Here is a 16611-nt window from a genome sequence, read left to right as displayed (position 1 = left end):
CCCCCAATAAGACGCACGAGAAAATATACATGACATAAAAACTTCAATATTGTAAAGAACAATGGAGTTCTTTTACCCACGTATCGTGGCAGGCGCCTTAAGTTCAGGAAAAAGATGCTGTATCAGAGTTTAATTATAAGATACATTGCTCTCTTTATTGAATATAATCCGACAATGCATTTTGTGGTAAAACCACTTCATCAGGTCAGGTGGATTGTGTTCCATCCATTGTGCACATGACCGCTCTGCTTATCTATGGCCGGAATAACTAGGAATGATTTATATGACCTAATAATTACCAGCCTGACAGAAGCATCAGGAACCAGACAGTGCTGGAAACTGGAGGGGAAGATTTTTAATTATGTATTTTATTAATTGCTGTCTGACATTTAGTTTTTAGAGCCAAAAGTCTGTTAAAAAAATCATCTTGAATGCCATAAGCTAATGATATTCTCTACCTAACATATATCATTTTTATAACAATGTATTCTTAGGAATCGGCACATCAGTATGACACACATATGTTGCAAACATTTGACACCTTACAAAGTGCCATGCAAGCAGTCAGTGACTATGAAGAAAATACAATATCAAACTTTGTTGTGTTGGAGAAAAAGAAAAACTTTGGGAATGAAGGTAAATTGTCACTGCATAAACATTTTTTTTTTTTTCCCCCTGTGGCATACCTGTTTCCCTTTGTTAAAGGCTAACTGAATTCAGTTCCCTGTTCTTTCAATTATTGTTGAGACATTCTCTCCATGTTGGGAGGTTGCTGTTGTTATGGACCTGAGTTATACCCAAAGGGTGTGAGTCTGATGCACAGCAACCGCTCAATGTGGAGAGAATGTCTCAACGTTGGGTGTAAGAACAGGGAGCTGTTGGAATAATAGCTAACCTTTAAGGGTTGTCACATGAAAACAAGTTATCCACTAGGCTGTATCTTTGTTATTGTGCGGGGTAGGACTGCTGGGACACCAATTGATCTCAGAATGGATTATCTAAGCTATTTGCTTGAACAAAGCAGTAAACACATGTGTGCACAGCCGCCGGAAATGGCCAAAGCAGTACTGTATTAAAAATGTTATGAATGGCTAATATGCCAATTGGTATGTTACCTTTTTTCCTCCTGGGACATATTCAATGTACTTCTCAAATTATACTATTTTGAAATTAAAAAAAAATATATTATATATTTTAACTCATTAAAGGTTAAAGGGGTAGTGCGGCGCTAAGAAATTATTCACAGAATAACACACATCGCAAAGTTATACAACTTTGTAATGTGTTATGTCTGTGAATCGCCCCCTCCCCGTGTCCCCCCCACCCCCGCATGTGTACCCGGAAGTGTGTGGTGCATTATACATTACCTGATCCGTGTCGCGCCGGCCGCCATCTTGTGCCGCAACGTCATCTTCGGCCGGCCGGCGAAGCTCTCCGATCTTACCGAGTGCCGGCCACCCTCAGCCACGTCATCTGATGCTCAGACACGATTGGCTGAGCATAAGTGTGCTCAGCCAATCGCGGCTGAGCTGCTGATGTCGCGGTCGCGTCATCAGCCGCGATTGGCTGAGCACAGTTATGCTCAGCCAATCGCGGCTGAGCATCAGATGATGCGGCAGAGGGCGGCCAGCATTCGGGAGAGTGGCAGCTGTCCGCCGGCCGCCCCGAAGAAGACGTCACAGACTCAAGATCGGAGACGGTGGTCGGCACGTGACAGGTGAGTATAGCGCACCACACTTCCGGGTACACGGGTGGGGGTGGTGGGACATGGGGAAAGGGGGCCATTCACAGACATAACATACATTACAAAGTTGTATAACTTTGTAATGTGTGTTATTCTGTGAATAATTCTTTACCGCCGCACTACCCCTTTAAGTACACAATGTGAAAACTATTTTCTATTCTTTGCACTTATGCTTGAAAACACTTTCTCAATAAAACATTTACCTATTGTGTAATTGCTTCCTTTATCTCTAAAGTCAGAACTAGTTTACTTCAGGAGAGAACATAGTCTGCTAACATTTAAATGACTCCTGACCATGAAAATTTGACATTTAATCTGTTTATAAATCTGGTTAGATGTTAGGTAAGTAAATTAGCTCTGACCTTAGAGATAAGAGAAGCTGCTTCTTTGTGACCATAGCATAGTCATCTGATGAAATATTGCATACTAAATATGAAGCCATAGTGTAATGCTGTTTCTAATTGCTTCTTATTCCTAAAGTCAGAGCTAGTTAACTTCAGGAGAGAATTCAGATAACTCATGGCCAGCTGAAAATTGTCATTTAATCTACTTATAAATTTAGGTTAGAAGTTATGCTGCGTTTACACAGACAGATTTAGCTGACAGATCTTTGAAGCCAAACCAGGAACAGACTATAAACAGGGATCAGGTCATAAAGGAAAGACTGGGATCTATCCTCTTTTCAAATCCATTCCTGGCTTGGCTTCCAAAATCTGTCTGATAAATCTTTGTGTAAACGCACCCTTATGCTGGGTTTACACGGAACGATTATCGGGCGAATTTTCGCGATAACAATCGCATTGAGCGATAATCGTTCTGTGTAAACCCAGGAAACGATCAAGTGATGAGTAAAAATTGTTCATTTTGATCTTTCAACATGTTCTTAAATCATCGTTCGTCGTTCGCTAAAATTCGCAGATTTTCAAAGATTCAAGATTTTTCCCTATGTAAAAGATGGGCTTAAGCGATCTTTAAAAAACTATCGCAATAACGAATTTTCTTACGAATCTTCTAACGATTTTCTGTGTCTAAAACGCTGATCGTTATAAAACCAAATCGTTGCTTCAAAATCGTTAATCGTTCGATTGGGCGAATTATCGTTCTGTGTAAACCCAGCATTAGTCTGTTAAGTAAAACTAGCTCTGACTTTGGGGTTAGAGAAGCAAATCTTAAGACTTGCTGCTTCTTTATATCATAAGTGCAAAGCAGGACTAGTATGCGTTTCATGTGTGTCAATAGCATATTAAATGTTGCATCCGGGGGCTAGGTTCACACTATGTAACTGTGCGGCTGTATTTTTATGCGGCTGTAAATGTGCGGATGAAACTCCGGCCGTGGGAAAAAATAGACATGCGGCTGAAAACATACGGTCATTACTTGGAAATCTGGTTCAACTAAAAATAACAAATAAAATCTTAAGAAAGTGATGCAAACACCTCTGGATGCATCTGGGAAAGCAGGGAAACAGTTTACATGAATCGCTATTACCGGGGTTTGCGATCCTCTGCAGTAATGCCGATGTCTCTCATGGTTAATCTATTAAAATAATAAAACACATTTTCGTTGTAATAGAGTCCCTTTCGTTGTTCAATAATTAAATTTAAACTAATCCATCATTTTGCAATTAAATATACTGTTAAAATAAATAGATATATAAATAAATGTATATTTATATATATATTTTTTTTTTTTGGACAGTATATTTAATTGCACAATGATGGATTCGTTAGAATTAAATTATTGACCAACGAAAGGGACTTTATTACAAAGAGAATGTGTTTTATTAATTTAATATATTAACTATTAGAGGCATCGGCATTCGGCATCATTGCTGGCTATTTTTGAAGTACTCCGTACCGACCAGCTCTGTCAATCCTCGGCCGCATGTCCAGCCGCAAACAATGGTCTTGTTCATTTTTTACGGGTCCGTTTACGATCGGGCCGTAGATTCATACATAGTGTGCACTGTGCAGCCGTATATACTATACTTACCAGCGTACGCATGAACCACCAAAATACCGCCGCACAATTACAGCCGCAAATACAGCCGCACAGTTACATAGTCTGAACCTGGCCTAAATATGAAATCATAGTGTAACACTTTTTTTTTTAAAACTTATTTTTATAGCATGTCCCGTAAACTCTGCATTCAAAATACATTGGTATGGACCAGTTGTAAATAACATATCTATCGTTGACTTTACTGGGGTCCCTTACACGATCGTAGGAAGAAAAGTCCTAAATTGTCACCTCGGTAAAGATTTAGCTACCCTCCCAAAAGAGCCGATATGCTGAAAAGCAAGCTATAACCCAGGTAAGTTTCTAGAATTGTTTTCATACCATGGTGTGTTGTTTATTTTTATTTATTTATTTTCATTTATTTATAATAAATTAGTGTGCATATAATTTAATATGTAAATTATGTATGTGACATTTTGTTATTAACTGTTTTTGTTTTGTTTTTTTTCTCTCTTCTTTTTTGCCTTCCCCTTTCCACCCACCATTATAAATCACCATTATTTCAATTTCTGGAAAAGGGTATTGTTTAAGTAATAAGTACCTTTAGTACAGCTGTCATTTAAAAACATTAAGGCTATGTTCACACAACATCTTTTCATCTGTTTAAAATTACGTCCGTCATTTTGAGGCTAAAATAACGGACGTTATTTAGCAGCCTGACCTCCCCTTAGTGCACTGACTGGTGTTTGTACATTATACTAGTTTGGAATTACTAATTGGACTTTGGCAGTGGCTTAATTGAAAAGTCCATTGAATTTAATAGTAAAAACGGTGACAAAAGGAAAACTGTGCATGAACTACAAATAAAAAACGTCCACTGTTTGCAAAAGACGTCCTAAAATAATGATCATGTTCATTATTTTGACGCCCGCTGCAAAAACGTCCGTTATTGAATACGCTGTGTGCGTTGGATGTCCGTCTTCCCATTGACTTCAATGCATTGCATTGCAGTCAGTTAAATCTTGTCAAAAACTGACGTTATTTTAAATATGAAAATCGGACGGCCTTTTTAATATTTTTGACGTGTGAACATAGCCTAAGGCTATATTCACACTCCTAATTTACGGCCGTAATTGGCCAAGTAATGGCCGTTTTATGGCTGAAAAGGCTCAAACTGCAGTTTTTGGCCTTTTTTTTGAGCCATTTTCGGCCATAACTTATGAGTGTTAATGCTGTCTTAGTCCTAAATCTATTATCAACAGATCTAAATTCAATGTAACTATGCCAATCATAATTTTGTATTATGCAAATGCTGTTCCAGCATTAATGGTTATAGAAATTAGAACCTGTCCTTTATTATGCTTGTTGAATGTTTCCTCTTCAGAAATTCTTACTACTTTTAACAGCAATTATTTCCAAGAATCAATCCAGTTCACATCTATTCCTTTCCTCATTGTGATTGTGCCTAAAAAATTGGCTGATTATTGGCATACACAATCATTCTGTTTAATTTTCTGGCCCTGCAATAAGACTTTCGAACAAGTAATTTTTATATGATCACATCTTTTAACGCCAACAGAATCATTGGTTGGCAGCAATTCCCATGTGTGAGTGGCTGCTCAAGTGATCCAGTGCTTGTTCCAGGGCCGTGGAAGTCTGTAAGCCACAACTCTTAACTTCTCTATTTTATCAGACACTTTAGTCCGACACCTCTATGTTAATGGGGGCACAGACTCCTGCTCCGACTTGTCTATGTTGTTCAGGTACAGACTCCTCCCACTTCTATACAATCCTGACTTCACTATTTTATCCGACTCCAACTCTGACACCTCTATTTTATCAAACACCGAATTCTTTTTTTTTTTTGTCAGGTACTGACTTTGTCAGCCACCAACTCCTTTATTTTTCTATTAGAGTCCAACAGCTCTATATTATCAGACACCAACTACTCTATTTTATCAGGCACTGACTCCGACTTTATTTTGTCAGGCACCAACTCCTCTCTTTTTATGAGCCAGCGACTACAACTCCCTCCCCTATTTTCTCACGCTCTGACTCCTCTATTTTCTCAGGCACAGATGGCTTCATATAAGTAATCAGAGAACTTAGAGCATAAAACATCACTTTTATTACTGTACTCCATGACTTATATTTCACAACACTGGTTTGTTCCTTTTGCAGTGAAGAATGATCTGCTCTAATGCAAGTGCTGATCAACTTATAGATAAATGCACCTTAAATCACTATTTGTAAACCATAGAAGTGGATTTTGAGCATCAGTAGAGGGGGTAGGGAGAGAGCATTACAATATCAGCTGTCTGGTCCGGATGGTTGCTACCAACGTGATCATGTCTCTAATTGGTGCATTGGAAACTTTAATTTTATTACATTGCTGGTCCTGATCTTTTTCCCACTCACCTCCCTTCTCGTGTAGTTTCCTTTCCTCCCCCCTGCACTGTTCTTTACCATAACACCCCTACAACAGATTCTAATAAAACTTGGGAAGCACATCCACACATGAACTGAAGGCCACACATGAACTGAAGGCCACACATGAAACTGAAGGCCACACATGAAACTGAAGGCCACACATGAACTGAAGGCCACACATGAACTGAAGGCCACACTATGAACTGAAGGCACCTTTTATGGATTTGAAAGGTAATACATATTTTTTTTTCCTGTCAAGCTACATAAATTAAGTATGTTTTAGGCTATAAGGCAATTTTCATTCAGCAGTTTAGTTACATATTACCTCATTTGACTTGTAGCCTAATGGTGCGTTTACAGACATTTATCTGACAGATCTTTGAAGCCAAAGCTAGAAATGGATTTGAAAAGAGGAGACATCAGTCTTTATTTTATGAACTGTTTCCTGTTTATAGTCTGTTCCTGGCTTTGGCTTCAAAGATCTGTCAGATAAATCTGTCTGTAAACACAGCATAAGGCAGTTGTATGCATAGCTATAGCATTTATTTAAAAGGTTTTGCGCAAGAGTTTTGGATTTTTAAATATTGATAAAATATTTATTTATATCAATGTCTAATAATCAAATTGTAGTTTATAACTTTATTTGTTCTATAGTTAATGGCTTTCTTTCATGTCCTTACATTCTGTCTTGCTACATGGCCAGCCTTTTAGCAGGAGTAAACGCTTATATATTTTAGTGTATCTTGTTTGTGTAGTAAATATATTTACTTTCTTATAATTTAAGACTGAAGATCATCATTTTGTCAGACACAGACAACTTTACCAGTGTACAAAAAAGATGGACTGCGCCAGCAAAATTTATATTTATCATTTTCTTACTTTTCCGGATTTTCAGGTTTGTACGCATCCTTGTCTCCTTTTTAGTAGTAGTCATACTTTAAACAATAGAATAATTTCTAATGTTTAAATTTAAGGTCAAAGTTTGCATATTAAAGGGGTTTTCTAAAGGCCAGTTTTTGTGTGTAAATGTTCATTAATGTAGTAAAAATAATTTTTTGTTGACAGATAAAGAAAAAACAGTGAGTGGCATAGAAAAAATGCATCGAAGAAACTAAAAAATTGTGTCCAAAAGGAGAATGCAAAAGGAGTTCACAGCTATGTTGTTTTATTCCCAAAGATCTCTGATCACAGCAATCATCCCATAAACTGGAGAGGTATACTTAAATATATTTGTTTTATAGTTCTAGATATACCTGTCTTGGTGTTAACATGGGCTCAGAATCTGACCCCACACGATCAGTGGTGGTGGTATACGCAGCTAGGTGCCACCACTAGAGTTGGTCAGTTACGTGCTGCACAGTATAAATCTGCGATCTTCTCTGCTCTGGATCGCTCTGTCAGCCTTGCTTACACAGCGATCCAGGAAAAGTTCTGGATTCCTATGGGACACCGATCTAGAATTTTGCTGTATCGCAATGATTGCAGATTTATGCTCTGCAGCACGTACCGCTCCAACTCTGGACATCACTACTGCGCAGAGTTGTGTAACACATTAGGTGCTACAGCCAGTGAGACTGCAGCATCTAAAGGCCGCACTGGTTTGGGGGAGAAGTGCCCACTGTCAGTGATCAGTGACAGGACCCCAACTGTTGCATATTGCCCAACCTGCTGCCAACTCATCACACTGGAGCTGCAACTGCAGCATCTAAAAGGGTGGGTGAGGAGATCGGTCCCGTCTCCCCCAAAGGCTATCAGCGATGTCATACACAGCTGGACACAAACTGTAATTGGCAAGGCCCATTATGTGCACTTTTGCCAACAACCTGGTGATTAACAGCTGCCTGCCTACACACAATATAGGCTGAAAAATACCAATTATGAGTTTCCATGTAGGGGTTTTCTGTTTATGGATGTGTTTAATGGGTGATTACCCATATCACCCATTAAATGGAAGCACAGCCTCAGTGGTTTGTGATCAGAGTTAGCGTGCGTGATCTGAACAGGCTTATGGAGATCATATCATAAGTCCTTGTGTCCCTGCACCCCCCCCACCCCCACCCCCTCCCAACGGCCTGTACCGCTCCTCCCTGGGTCAAAATAACAAACAGCTGTTCTCACCCGGTCCGCTCCATGCGGTTTGTCTGTTCCGGTGACTTCTGGGACTCGGTATATTCCCCACATTCTGCACTTTCAGCTCTCGGCTGTTTTTTTTTTTTTAATCAGGTTCTTTGCTAGAATAACCAGAACTGCGTATATAAACACACAGCCTGACAGCGGAAGGGCCGAATGTGCATATACACTGGGGACTGGAAGTCCCCGAAACAGGCAAACGGCACGGAGTGTGCTGGGTGAGAACAGCTCTTTATTTTTACCTGGGGGTGGGGGAAGCGGTGCAGGTCGGGGGAGGTGTGGCAGTATGCTGTATGCAGAATGCAAAAATTATATATATTTACATACATACTATATTTATTTTGTCAGGCGGCTAACCTACGTGAAAAGATCGATCCTCGAGTACAGAAAAAAATCACAGAGTTGTATCGCGCTGGTATCCGAAAAAAGAGTGAACTTAGAAGACTGATTGAACATTTCGTAAACAATGAGATTATTTCTAGGATTGGATGTTCCTGAAGGCTCTCGAAGGAGATTCTTCCCAACTCGCAAAGATATTTCTAATGTAATTGGTCGATCTAAGCATCTTGGTCATGGATCTGTACTTGACCAAAGTATGCTTGTTCAGCTTGTGGACAAATGGAAAATGGATGACCCCTCCTGTAGCATATTTTGTAGGCCTCATTCCAGTGAGGAATCAAAGGAAGAAATACATTTTTATTCTTATACCAGGCTGAGTGGCAAAAAAAACTACTTGTTCGTTATGGAAACCAAATTACTTTGCTGGATGCCACGTACAGAACAACAAAGTACGCACTTCCCTTGTATTTTCTGTGTGTGAGGGCAAATGTTGGTTATGCTGTGGTAGCAGCATTTGTGACTCAGCATGAAAGAACCAATAGTATTCTGGAGGCATTGAAAATGATAAAAACTGTGGAATGAAGCTTGGAAACCATCATCCTTTATGCTTGACCTTTTGCCTTGAGGAATAAATGCAATTGAACAAGTATTTCCAGGTATGTATGTGTACAGATAAAAGGATGGTGATTAGGGATGAGTGGAATAGATGGGCGTTGCGACTTTTCATACCACATGCCTCGATCACTCCATAATTCTAACCCGACATGTATGTAGGAACGCATTCCTTGAATTTCCCTAGGAATGGCAGCTTTCCCTGCTATTTCCTGGGAGAATCTAGGGAAGGTGTTCCTACATACACATGTCAGGTTAGGATTATGAAGTGTGTGGTATGAAAGTTGCATGCCCAATGATGTATTCCGTTCATCCCTAGTGATAGTTCACGCTTAGGCAGCAGTTTAATTCCGTCTAACTTAGGATAGCATAACATTAGGTTACATAGGATAATAAAGCCGATCTTAAGCCAGGCAAACGTCCATTATCACAAGATTGATTTGGCCAATCTGCAGTGTTTTTTGTGAAACCAATTGTACTTTGCAATGACAGGCATTATTTTTCCAAATATATGCTGCGAAACCTGAAAAAAATCATTTGTTTTTGATTTCGGGGAGTTTTGCATTTACGCCGTTCGCCCCTGGGGTAAAACTGACTTGTTATGCATGTTCCTCAAGTCGTTACGATTACAACGATATGTTACGTGTATAACTTATTTTATTTGATGGCTTTTAAAAAAATTCTAACCATTGTTAACAAATATATGCTCCTTAAAATCGCCCTATTCCCAGGCTTATAGCGCTTTTATCCTTTGGTCTATGGGGCTGTGTCAGGTGTCATTTTTTGCGCCATGATATTTACTTTCAATGGGTACCTTGATTGCACATATACGACTTTTTGATCACTTTTTATGACATTTTTCCTGGATTTGATGCAGCCAAAAAATGCGCAATTGTGCACTTTTGATTTATTTTGCGTTTTATGCAGTTTACCGTGCAAGATCAGGAATGTGATAATTTAATAGTTCTGGCAATTACGTGCGCAGCGATACTAAATGTTTGTTTATTTATATTTATAAAATGGGAAAAGGGGTTTGATTTGGACTTTTATTAAGGAAGGGGATTTTTTATTAAATCCCCCTGGGGGACTTGTATATACACAGCATTGATCTCATAGATCACATCGCGGGGGGAGATATGAAGTATAAAGCACTTCAGTGCAGCTTTCATTTTGACAGCTGCATTGAAGTGCTTAATTAGCTGGCGCGGCATCGGGACCAGCATCGGCTAATAGAGGCGCTTCCCGGCTGCAGATGACAGCCGTGAGCGGTGCCGTTCAGTGTGAATGTACGTAATAGTTTTCAACTATAAATGTGTTTATATTCGGTATTTTTCCCTTTTTTTCTTTATTTGTAGATGCAGAAATTTTTCTCTGTGACTTTCACCGTGAAAAAGCCTGGACAGAGTGGCTTAATAAAAAAGATCATGGAGTTCATAAGCGTAAAAAAGAAATTCTTGCACTTATGCGGAATGTAGCCTTGACAACCAACAAAGAGGAACATGAGAGAGCCTTGAAAACGTTAACAAGCTCTCCAATCTGGAAGCAGTCCAAAATGTTGAGGCAGTGGTTTTCTCAAAAATGGTTATCAGATATAAAGGTATTTTTTTTTCTATATAATTTTTGCAATTTTGTTGTGATGTGTTTTAAATGTAATTACAACAAATAGATGTACTGCTTTATAAGGCCACATTCACACGTCCGTGTCAGTTTTTACTGTCAGGAAATCCTGATCAGGAGACCTCAAATGTCATCAGTAAAGTATCAGGATTTCCTGACAGTAATCCGTTTTTACCATCAGGAAAAACCTTCAGGAATTCCTGATGGGCGGCGTGGAGCTGATGTCCGGTCTGTTGTCCGGGGGGGAAGCTGATGTCTGTGGGGGAGGGGGTGCAGGGGTGCTAGTGGTTGCGGGGCTCTCAATCATCTGGAATCACGGGCACTTTCCTGATGTACATCAGGAAAGTGCCCGTGATTCCGGCGCTCCCATAGACTTCTATGGGGGCGTCTGGGCCGGAATTCCGGATAAAAATGGGACATGTCCTTTTTTTCCCGGATCTATTTTCCAGAACGGACACCGTTCCAGAAAAATCCGGAAGGGTGTCCGTGACTAAAGTCTATGGGTCCGGAAATCCATCCGGATCTCCTGATGGGGAAATCCGGATGGTTTTTCCGGACGTGTGAAGGGGGCCTAAGGGTAGAGAACAAAACTTTTCACTTTAAAACTGGGTGAAGGAATTTAAGTTTTTCAATGTTCTTTTCAGAAATGGGCTCACATTTACCGAAAAGGAACCCAAGTAATCATTATAAACACAAATAATGGTTTGGAACGCCAACATGAAACTCTAAAGTACTCCTATTTGGATGGCTACAAAAACTGCACATTAAGCGAAATGATCGGGGTCCTTCACCACAGATTCTTTCCAGATACCTTCAAAAAGTGAGTATTTTTTGATTGGGTGTGAATTTGTGAATGTTGTCAACTTTAGTGGGATGTTAGCCATTGTTGCCTTTAAACTATTTTATCAGACATTTATGGTGTACAGTTATGCTCAGCCAATCACGGTGTGTGGATTGTCCCATCATGCCTGCAGGCTCACTCAGGCTTAACGGCAGTGTTACTCAGTTTCCCTGTGAACATCTAACCATGATGTCACTGGGAATGTCGCCTTTCCCTGTGAAATCCTGTGCAGATGTTCGCAGGGAATCTGTGAGTAACACTGCCGTGCAGCCTGACAACCTGAGCCATCGCCGATGCCTGCAAATAGCGTATCACAGGCATCGCGGTAGGATCTCTAATTTGTAACTATTGGCAAAGTATTCAAAATAATTTGAAATCCACCACAGGGGGTTTGAAGAGTTACCAAAAACTGGACCTAAAATGCTGTAATTTAGTTTATGAATAATGTTTAAGGTGTATTGATTTGTGAAGCACAGGGCACACAGATCTTACAACTTGAGATGAGCGGAAAGTTCCGTTCTGCCTGTGACATCCATATTGCGGTATTTGCGTTTGCTCAGTAATCCTGGCCGTGAGTGTTCCTGGCAGCTTTACAGGGAACCTTCGGTCAGGATTTCACTGGGAATGTGCTGCCATTCCTAGTGAAGTCCTGACAGAGGTTACCTGGGGTGCTCCCGGGAACACTTGTGGCCAGGATTACTCGGTGAGTGCCGATGCAGAATAGTATGTTCTGATCATGTACTTACAACTGCAATGTGATGTATATAATATCTTTAATCTGTTGGGCCTCATTTATCAAGTGTATGATAGCCAGACAGTCTTTGTCCATAGCAAACAATCACTGCAGTTTTGATTTCTTAAACTGTTTTGTTAAATTGGAAGCGGAGTTCATTGGATGCTATGGTCAGTCTGTCATTTAGACATTCTCTTGATAACTCAAACCCATGGTGTTTTTTCTTTAAAACTCCTGAGATTTCCTGAAAATCTTTAAATATAACAGAGTACCTTTTTTTTAGGTATATGGAAAAGAATTTGAGAAGCTGTGGACATTATCGGAAATATGCAGTAAGTGTGCCACTGTTCTTGAGAAACCGTCCTCAGGAATTTATTAAACACACAATGCAACGCTACTTCTCTAGCTTGGATGAGACACACGTTTTGGAGAAAGATGAGCAGAATGGGGTTTTTAAAGTAAAAAGTGAATCTGAAAAAGACCTGATTTATACAGTTACATTGGGTGGTGAGATGCCAGCCTGCGAATGCAAGGACTGGCAGAGGTACCTGATGCCTTGCAAACACATGTGTGCCATTTTTCGACTCACTGAATACAAGTGGGAAAAATTGAACCCTACTTACAGCCTAAACCCACTCTTCCTCCTTGACTCGGAGTGCTTTAAAAACATTCTAGAACTAGATCTTGGAACAGACTTTGAGCTGCTGGACACTAGTAAATGTCCAAGTTTATATGCACTTTCTAATACATTAATAAAGAGCTTGCCTCCCCGTCGAAGAAAGAATCGAAATATTTTAATAAGGGTCTGCAGTCAGTATCTGAAACAGCTGCAGGATTTGGTCTTTGTTTCAGATGAGGAATATCTAACGGAGTTATCTGTTACTTTGAAAGACCTGGTTGCAAAATCATGGGAGAAGGCACCCAAGGATCATGGATTAATGCTGCAAGACATTACCCCAAAAATTGTAGTTCAGACAATTAAGGATCTACCACAAAGACAGTATGGTAAATCCAAGCAGCCAGACTTGAGGAGATTTGGTTTGCAGGCCGATAAAATGAAAGAGGATGTGTGGGAAACTCTGCCTGATTCAGATGAGGCAGAGGTGTTTACCACAGAAATAACACAATCAATTTGGGTTACTGTGAGCAAGTTTCGTTTGAGTATGAAAGATAGGGAGGTAATAACACAAAATGAATGGTTAGATGACCATTTAATAAATGCATGCCAGTTTTTGCTCTCCAAAAGGAGAGATGAGGTCTCTAGTTTCATTGACTCAGCTGTAATGTCCCACACAGAGGTACCATTGTTGGACTGTAATGAAATCATACAGATCCATCATGTTGGCGCTCACTGGCTGGTCTCTCATAGATTGAGAAAAGACGTCACAATCTATGATTCAATGGCAGTAACCACCTTTTCCGACAGTTTGAAAAAACAAATAATCAAACTGTATAAACCTTTATTTGATGGGGAGAACGAAGTTCTAAAAGTGAAGAGCATTTGCTGTCAGAAGCAAAAGGGTGCCAGTGATTGTGGACTCTTTGCGATAGCAAATGCCCTTGCCTTATTGGAAGGGATCAATTTGAAGAAGATACAGTTTATTCAGGCAGATATGCGCCCTCACTTAGTGTCCTGTCTAGAGAAGGGGCAACTTGTTATGTTCCCTTATGTGACCAGAGGAAGCAGAAAAATATATATACAACAAATAATACTGACAACATTGTGCACATGTCACATTTACCAACACGGAGAGCCCATGGTGGAATGTTCAAAATGCAAGTGTTGGTACCACTTCTCATGTGTCAGCCTTGATAAGGATGACAAAAGGGTAAAGACAAAGAGAAAATTTTATTGCGATCTCTGCACTAAGTAATGCAGTTGCTTTTTTAACTTTGTTAAAAAGTCTTCACTAGAAAATGAACCCAGCGCTGCCTGGGTATAAAGTGTCAGTGTGTTAATTAGATTTGTTCTAAGGGGCCCAGGAGGCCAATCTAAAGGTATTTGTTTCATTTGAGTTAATCAGTGGAATTAGTGTATACTTGTAGTGCATAGTTGGAGGGGTTATGTATACCTACAGTGTATAGTTTTTAGGGGTCCCGCATATCTGTAGTGCATAGTTAGGGGGTGGGGGGCTGTATACCTATAGTGTATAGTTGGTGAAGGTCCTGTATACCTGTACTGTATAGTACGGGGGTCCTGTATACCTGTAGTATACAGTTGGTGCTGTATACCTCTAACATATAGTTTGTGGAGGTCTTGTATGCTTGTAGTTTATAGTTTGAGGGTCCTGGATACCTGTAGTCTATAGTTGGTGGAGGTCTTGTATACCTGTAGTACATAGTTGGAGGGGGTGCTGTATACCTGTAGTGTATAGTATAGTTTGGGGTCCTATATACCTGTAGTATACAGTTGGTGGGGGTACTGTATGCCTGTAGTATAGACTTGGTTGAGGTCATGTATACCTGTAATGTATAGTTTTGGGGTCCTGTATACCGGTAGTGTATAGTTTGGGGTCCTGGTCAGGTCTGTTATGGCAGTGTTATCCAGTCACAGTATGGTGGTATTGAACAGGTCTGGTATGGCAGTGTTATCCAGTCACAGTATGGCGGTATTGGTCAGGCTTGGTATGGCTGTGTTATCCATTCACAGTATGGTGGTATTGGTCAGGTCTGGTATAGTGGTGTTATCCAGTCACAGTATGGCGCTATTGGTCAGGTGTGGTATGACATTGTTATCCAGTCAGTGTGGTGGTATTGGTCAGGTCTGGTATGACAGTGTGATCCAGTCACAGTATGGCGGTATTGGGCGGTGTTAAATGTGACGTCTGGAGCTATTATCTACCTATCCTGATGCTAATTAGTGAGTGAGGATGGGGCATCTCCAGGTTTAGTGCTTAGTGCAGCAGCAGCTGGTAATACTGCACTGTATACATGTACTGTATAGATGGAGTAGAGGGGGTCCTGTATATACATGTACTGTATAGATGGAGTAGGGGGTCCTGTATATACCTGTACTGTATAGATGGAGTAGTGGGTCCTGTATATACATGTACTGTATAGATGGAGTAGGGGGTCCTTTATATACATGTACTGTATAGATGGAGTAGGGGGTCCTGTATATACATGTACTGTATAGATGGAGTAGGGGGTCCTGTATATACATGTACTATATAGATGGAGTAGGGGGTCCTGTATACATGTACTGTATAGATGGAGTAGGGGGTCTACCAGTTATTTCTGTGGATCTGTTGTGAGGCAGCTGGCCCTAGCAACCATTCACATGGTTGCTAAGGCTCCCAACTGCCATTTTCTCTGGGCAGCTGCAGCTAATTATATCACCTGTGTGTGCAGTGTGGAGATTTTCCCATTAATTTCTATGGGGCGCTCTTTCCCCTCCCCTCCTGTACATCTGGCGGGGACGGGACCTTCGCAATAACCTTCCCGGGCACCTAATGTATTTGTGTGCTAAATTTGGGGTCAAACTGTTCAGGGGTTTGGAAGTCTATATGGGACAGACTGACTGACAGACCTTTCATTTTTTATGATATAGGTAAAAATGTCCAAAAAGCACTTTAAGGGTGCCTTCACACCTACCGTATCGCAGTAGAAAATCCGCTGCGGATTTAACTAAATGAATGAACACAGCATTAAATACGCACTGTCAAATGCGCTGCGGATCCGTAGCAGATTTGTAAGTGCGGATTTAGTGCTGTGTTCATTCATTTAGTTAAATCTGCTGCGGATCCGCAGCGGATTTTCTACTGCGATACGGTAGGTGTGAAGGCACCCTAAGGGTATATTCACACGAACTGACTCGCAGCGAGATTGTCGCTGCAAGTCCGGCAGGTCCTGGCAGTTCACACACACTACATACTTGCTGCGGTCTAAACGACCGCAGCGAGTATGTAATTCTGCCGCCCTGAACCCCTTCTGCTCCCGCCCGGCTCCCCTGCTCTGTATACATTACCTCTCCTCGCTGCACGGGTCTGGCATCCTGCTCTCCCATCCGGCCAATCAGCGGCTGGGCAACACACTGGCCGGACGGGAGAGCAGGACGCCGGACCCGTGCAGCGAGGACAGGTAATGTATACAGAGCGGGGGAGCAGAAGGGGTTAAGGGCGGCAGAATTACATACTCGCTGCGGTCGTTCAGACCGCAGCAAGTATGTAGTGTGTGGGAACTGCCAGGACCTGCGGGACTCGCAGC

At 40.9% G+C, this 16611-nt stretch overlaps 1 protein-coding gene across 1 annotated transcript; it reads left to right on the top strand.

Annotated features, from left to right (window-relative positions):
* Positions 1-8729: 8729 nt before the first annotated feature.
* LOC138786524 (uncharacterized) lies at positions 8730-16062 on the top strand. Its single transcript, XM_069963504.1, has 5 exons — positions 8730-8856; positions 9229-9258; positions 10570-10811; positions 11476-11651; positions 12689-16062. The coding sequence occupies exons 1-5, from the start codon at positions 8730-8732 to the stop codon at positions 14277-14279; spliced, it is 2166 nt and encodes a 721-aa protein (XP_069819605.1). The 3' UTR covers positions 14280-16062.
* The last annotated feature ends 549 nt before the right edge of the window (positions 16063-16611 follow it).

Source organism: Dendropsophus ebraccatus, chromosome 3, assembly GCF_027789765.1.
Source record: "Dendropsophus ebraccatus isolate aDenEbr1 chromosome 3, aDenEbr1.pat, whole genome shotgun sequence".
In the NCBI taxonomy this organism is placed as follows: Eukaryota; Metazoa; Chordata; class Amphibia; order Anura; family Hylidae; genus Dendropsophus; species Dendropsophus ebraccatus.
The sequence above is the reverse complement of the archived record's forward strand: the minus strand, read 5'-3'. Positions and strand labels throughout refer to the sequence as shown.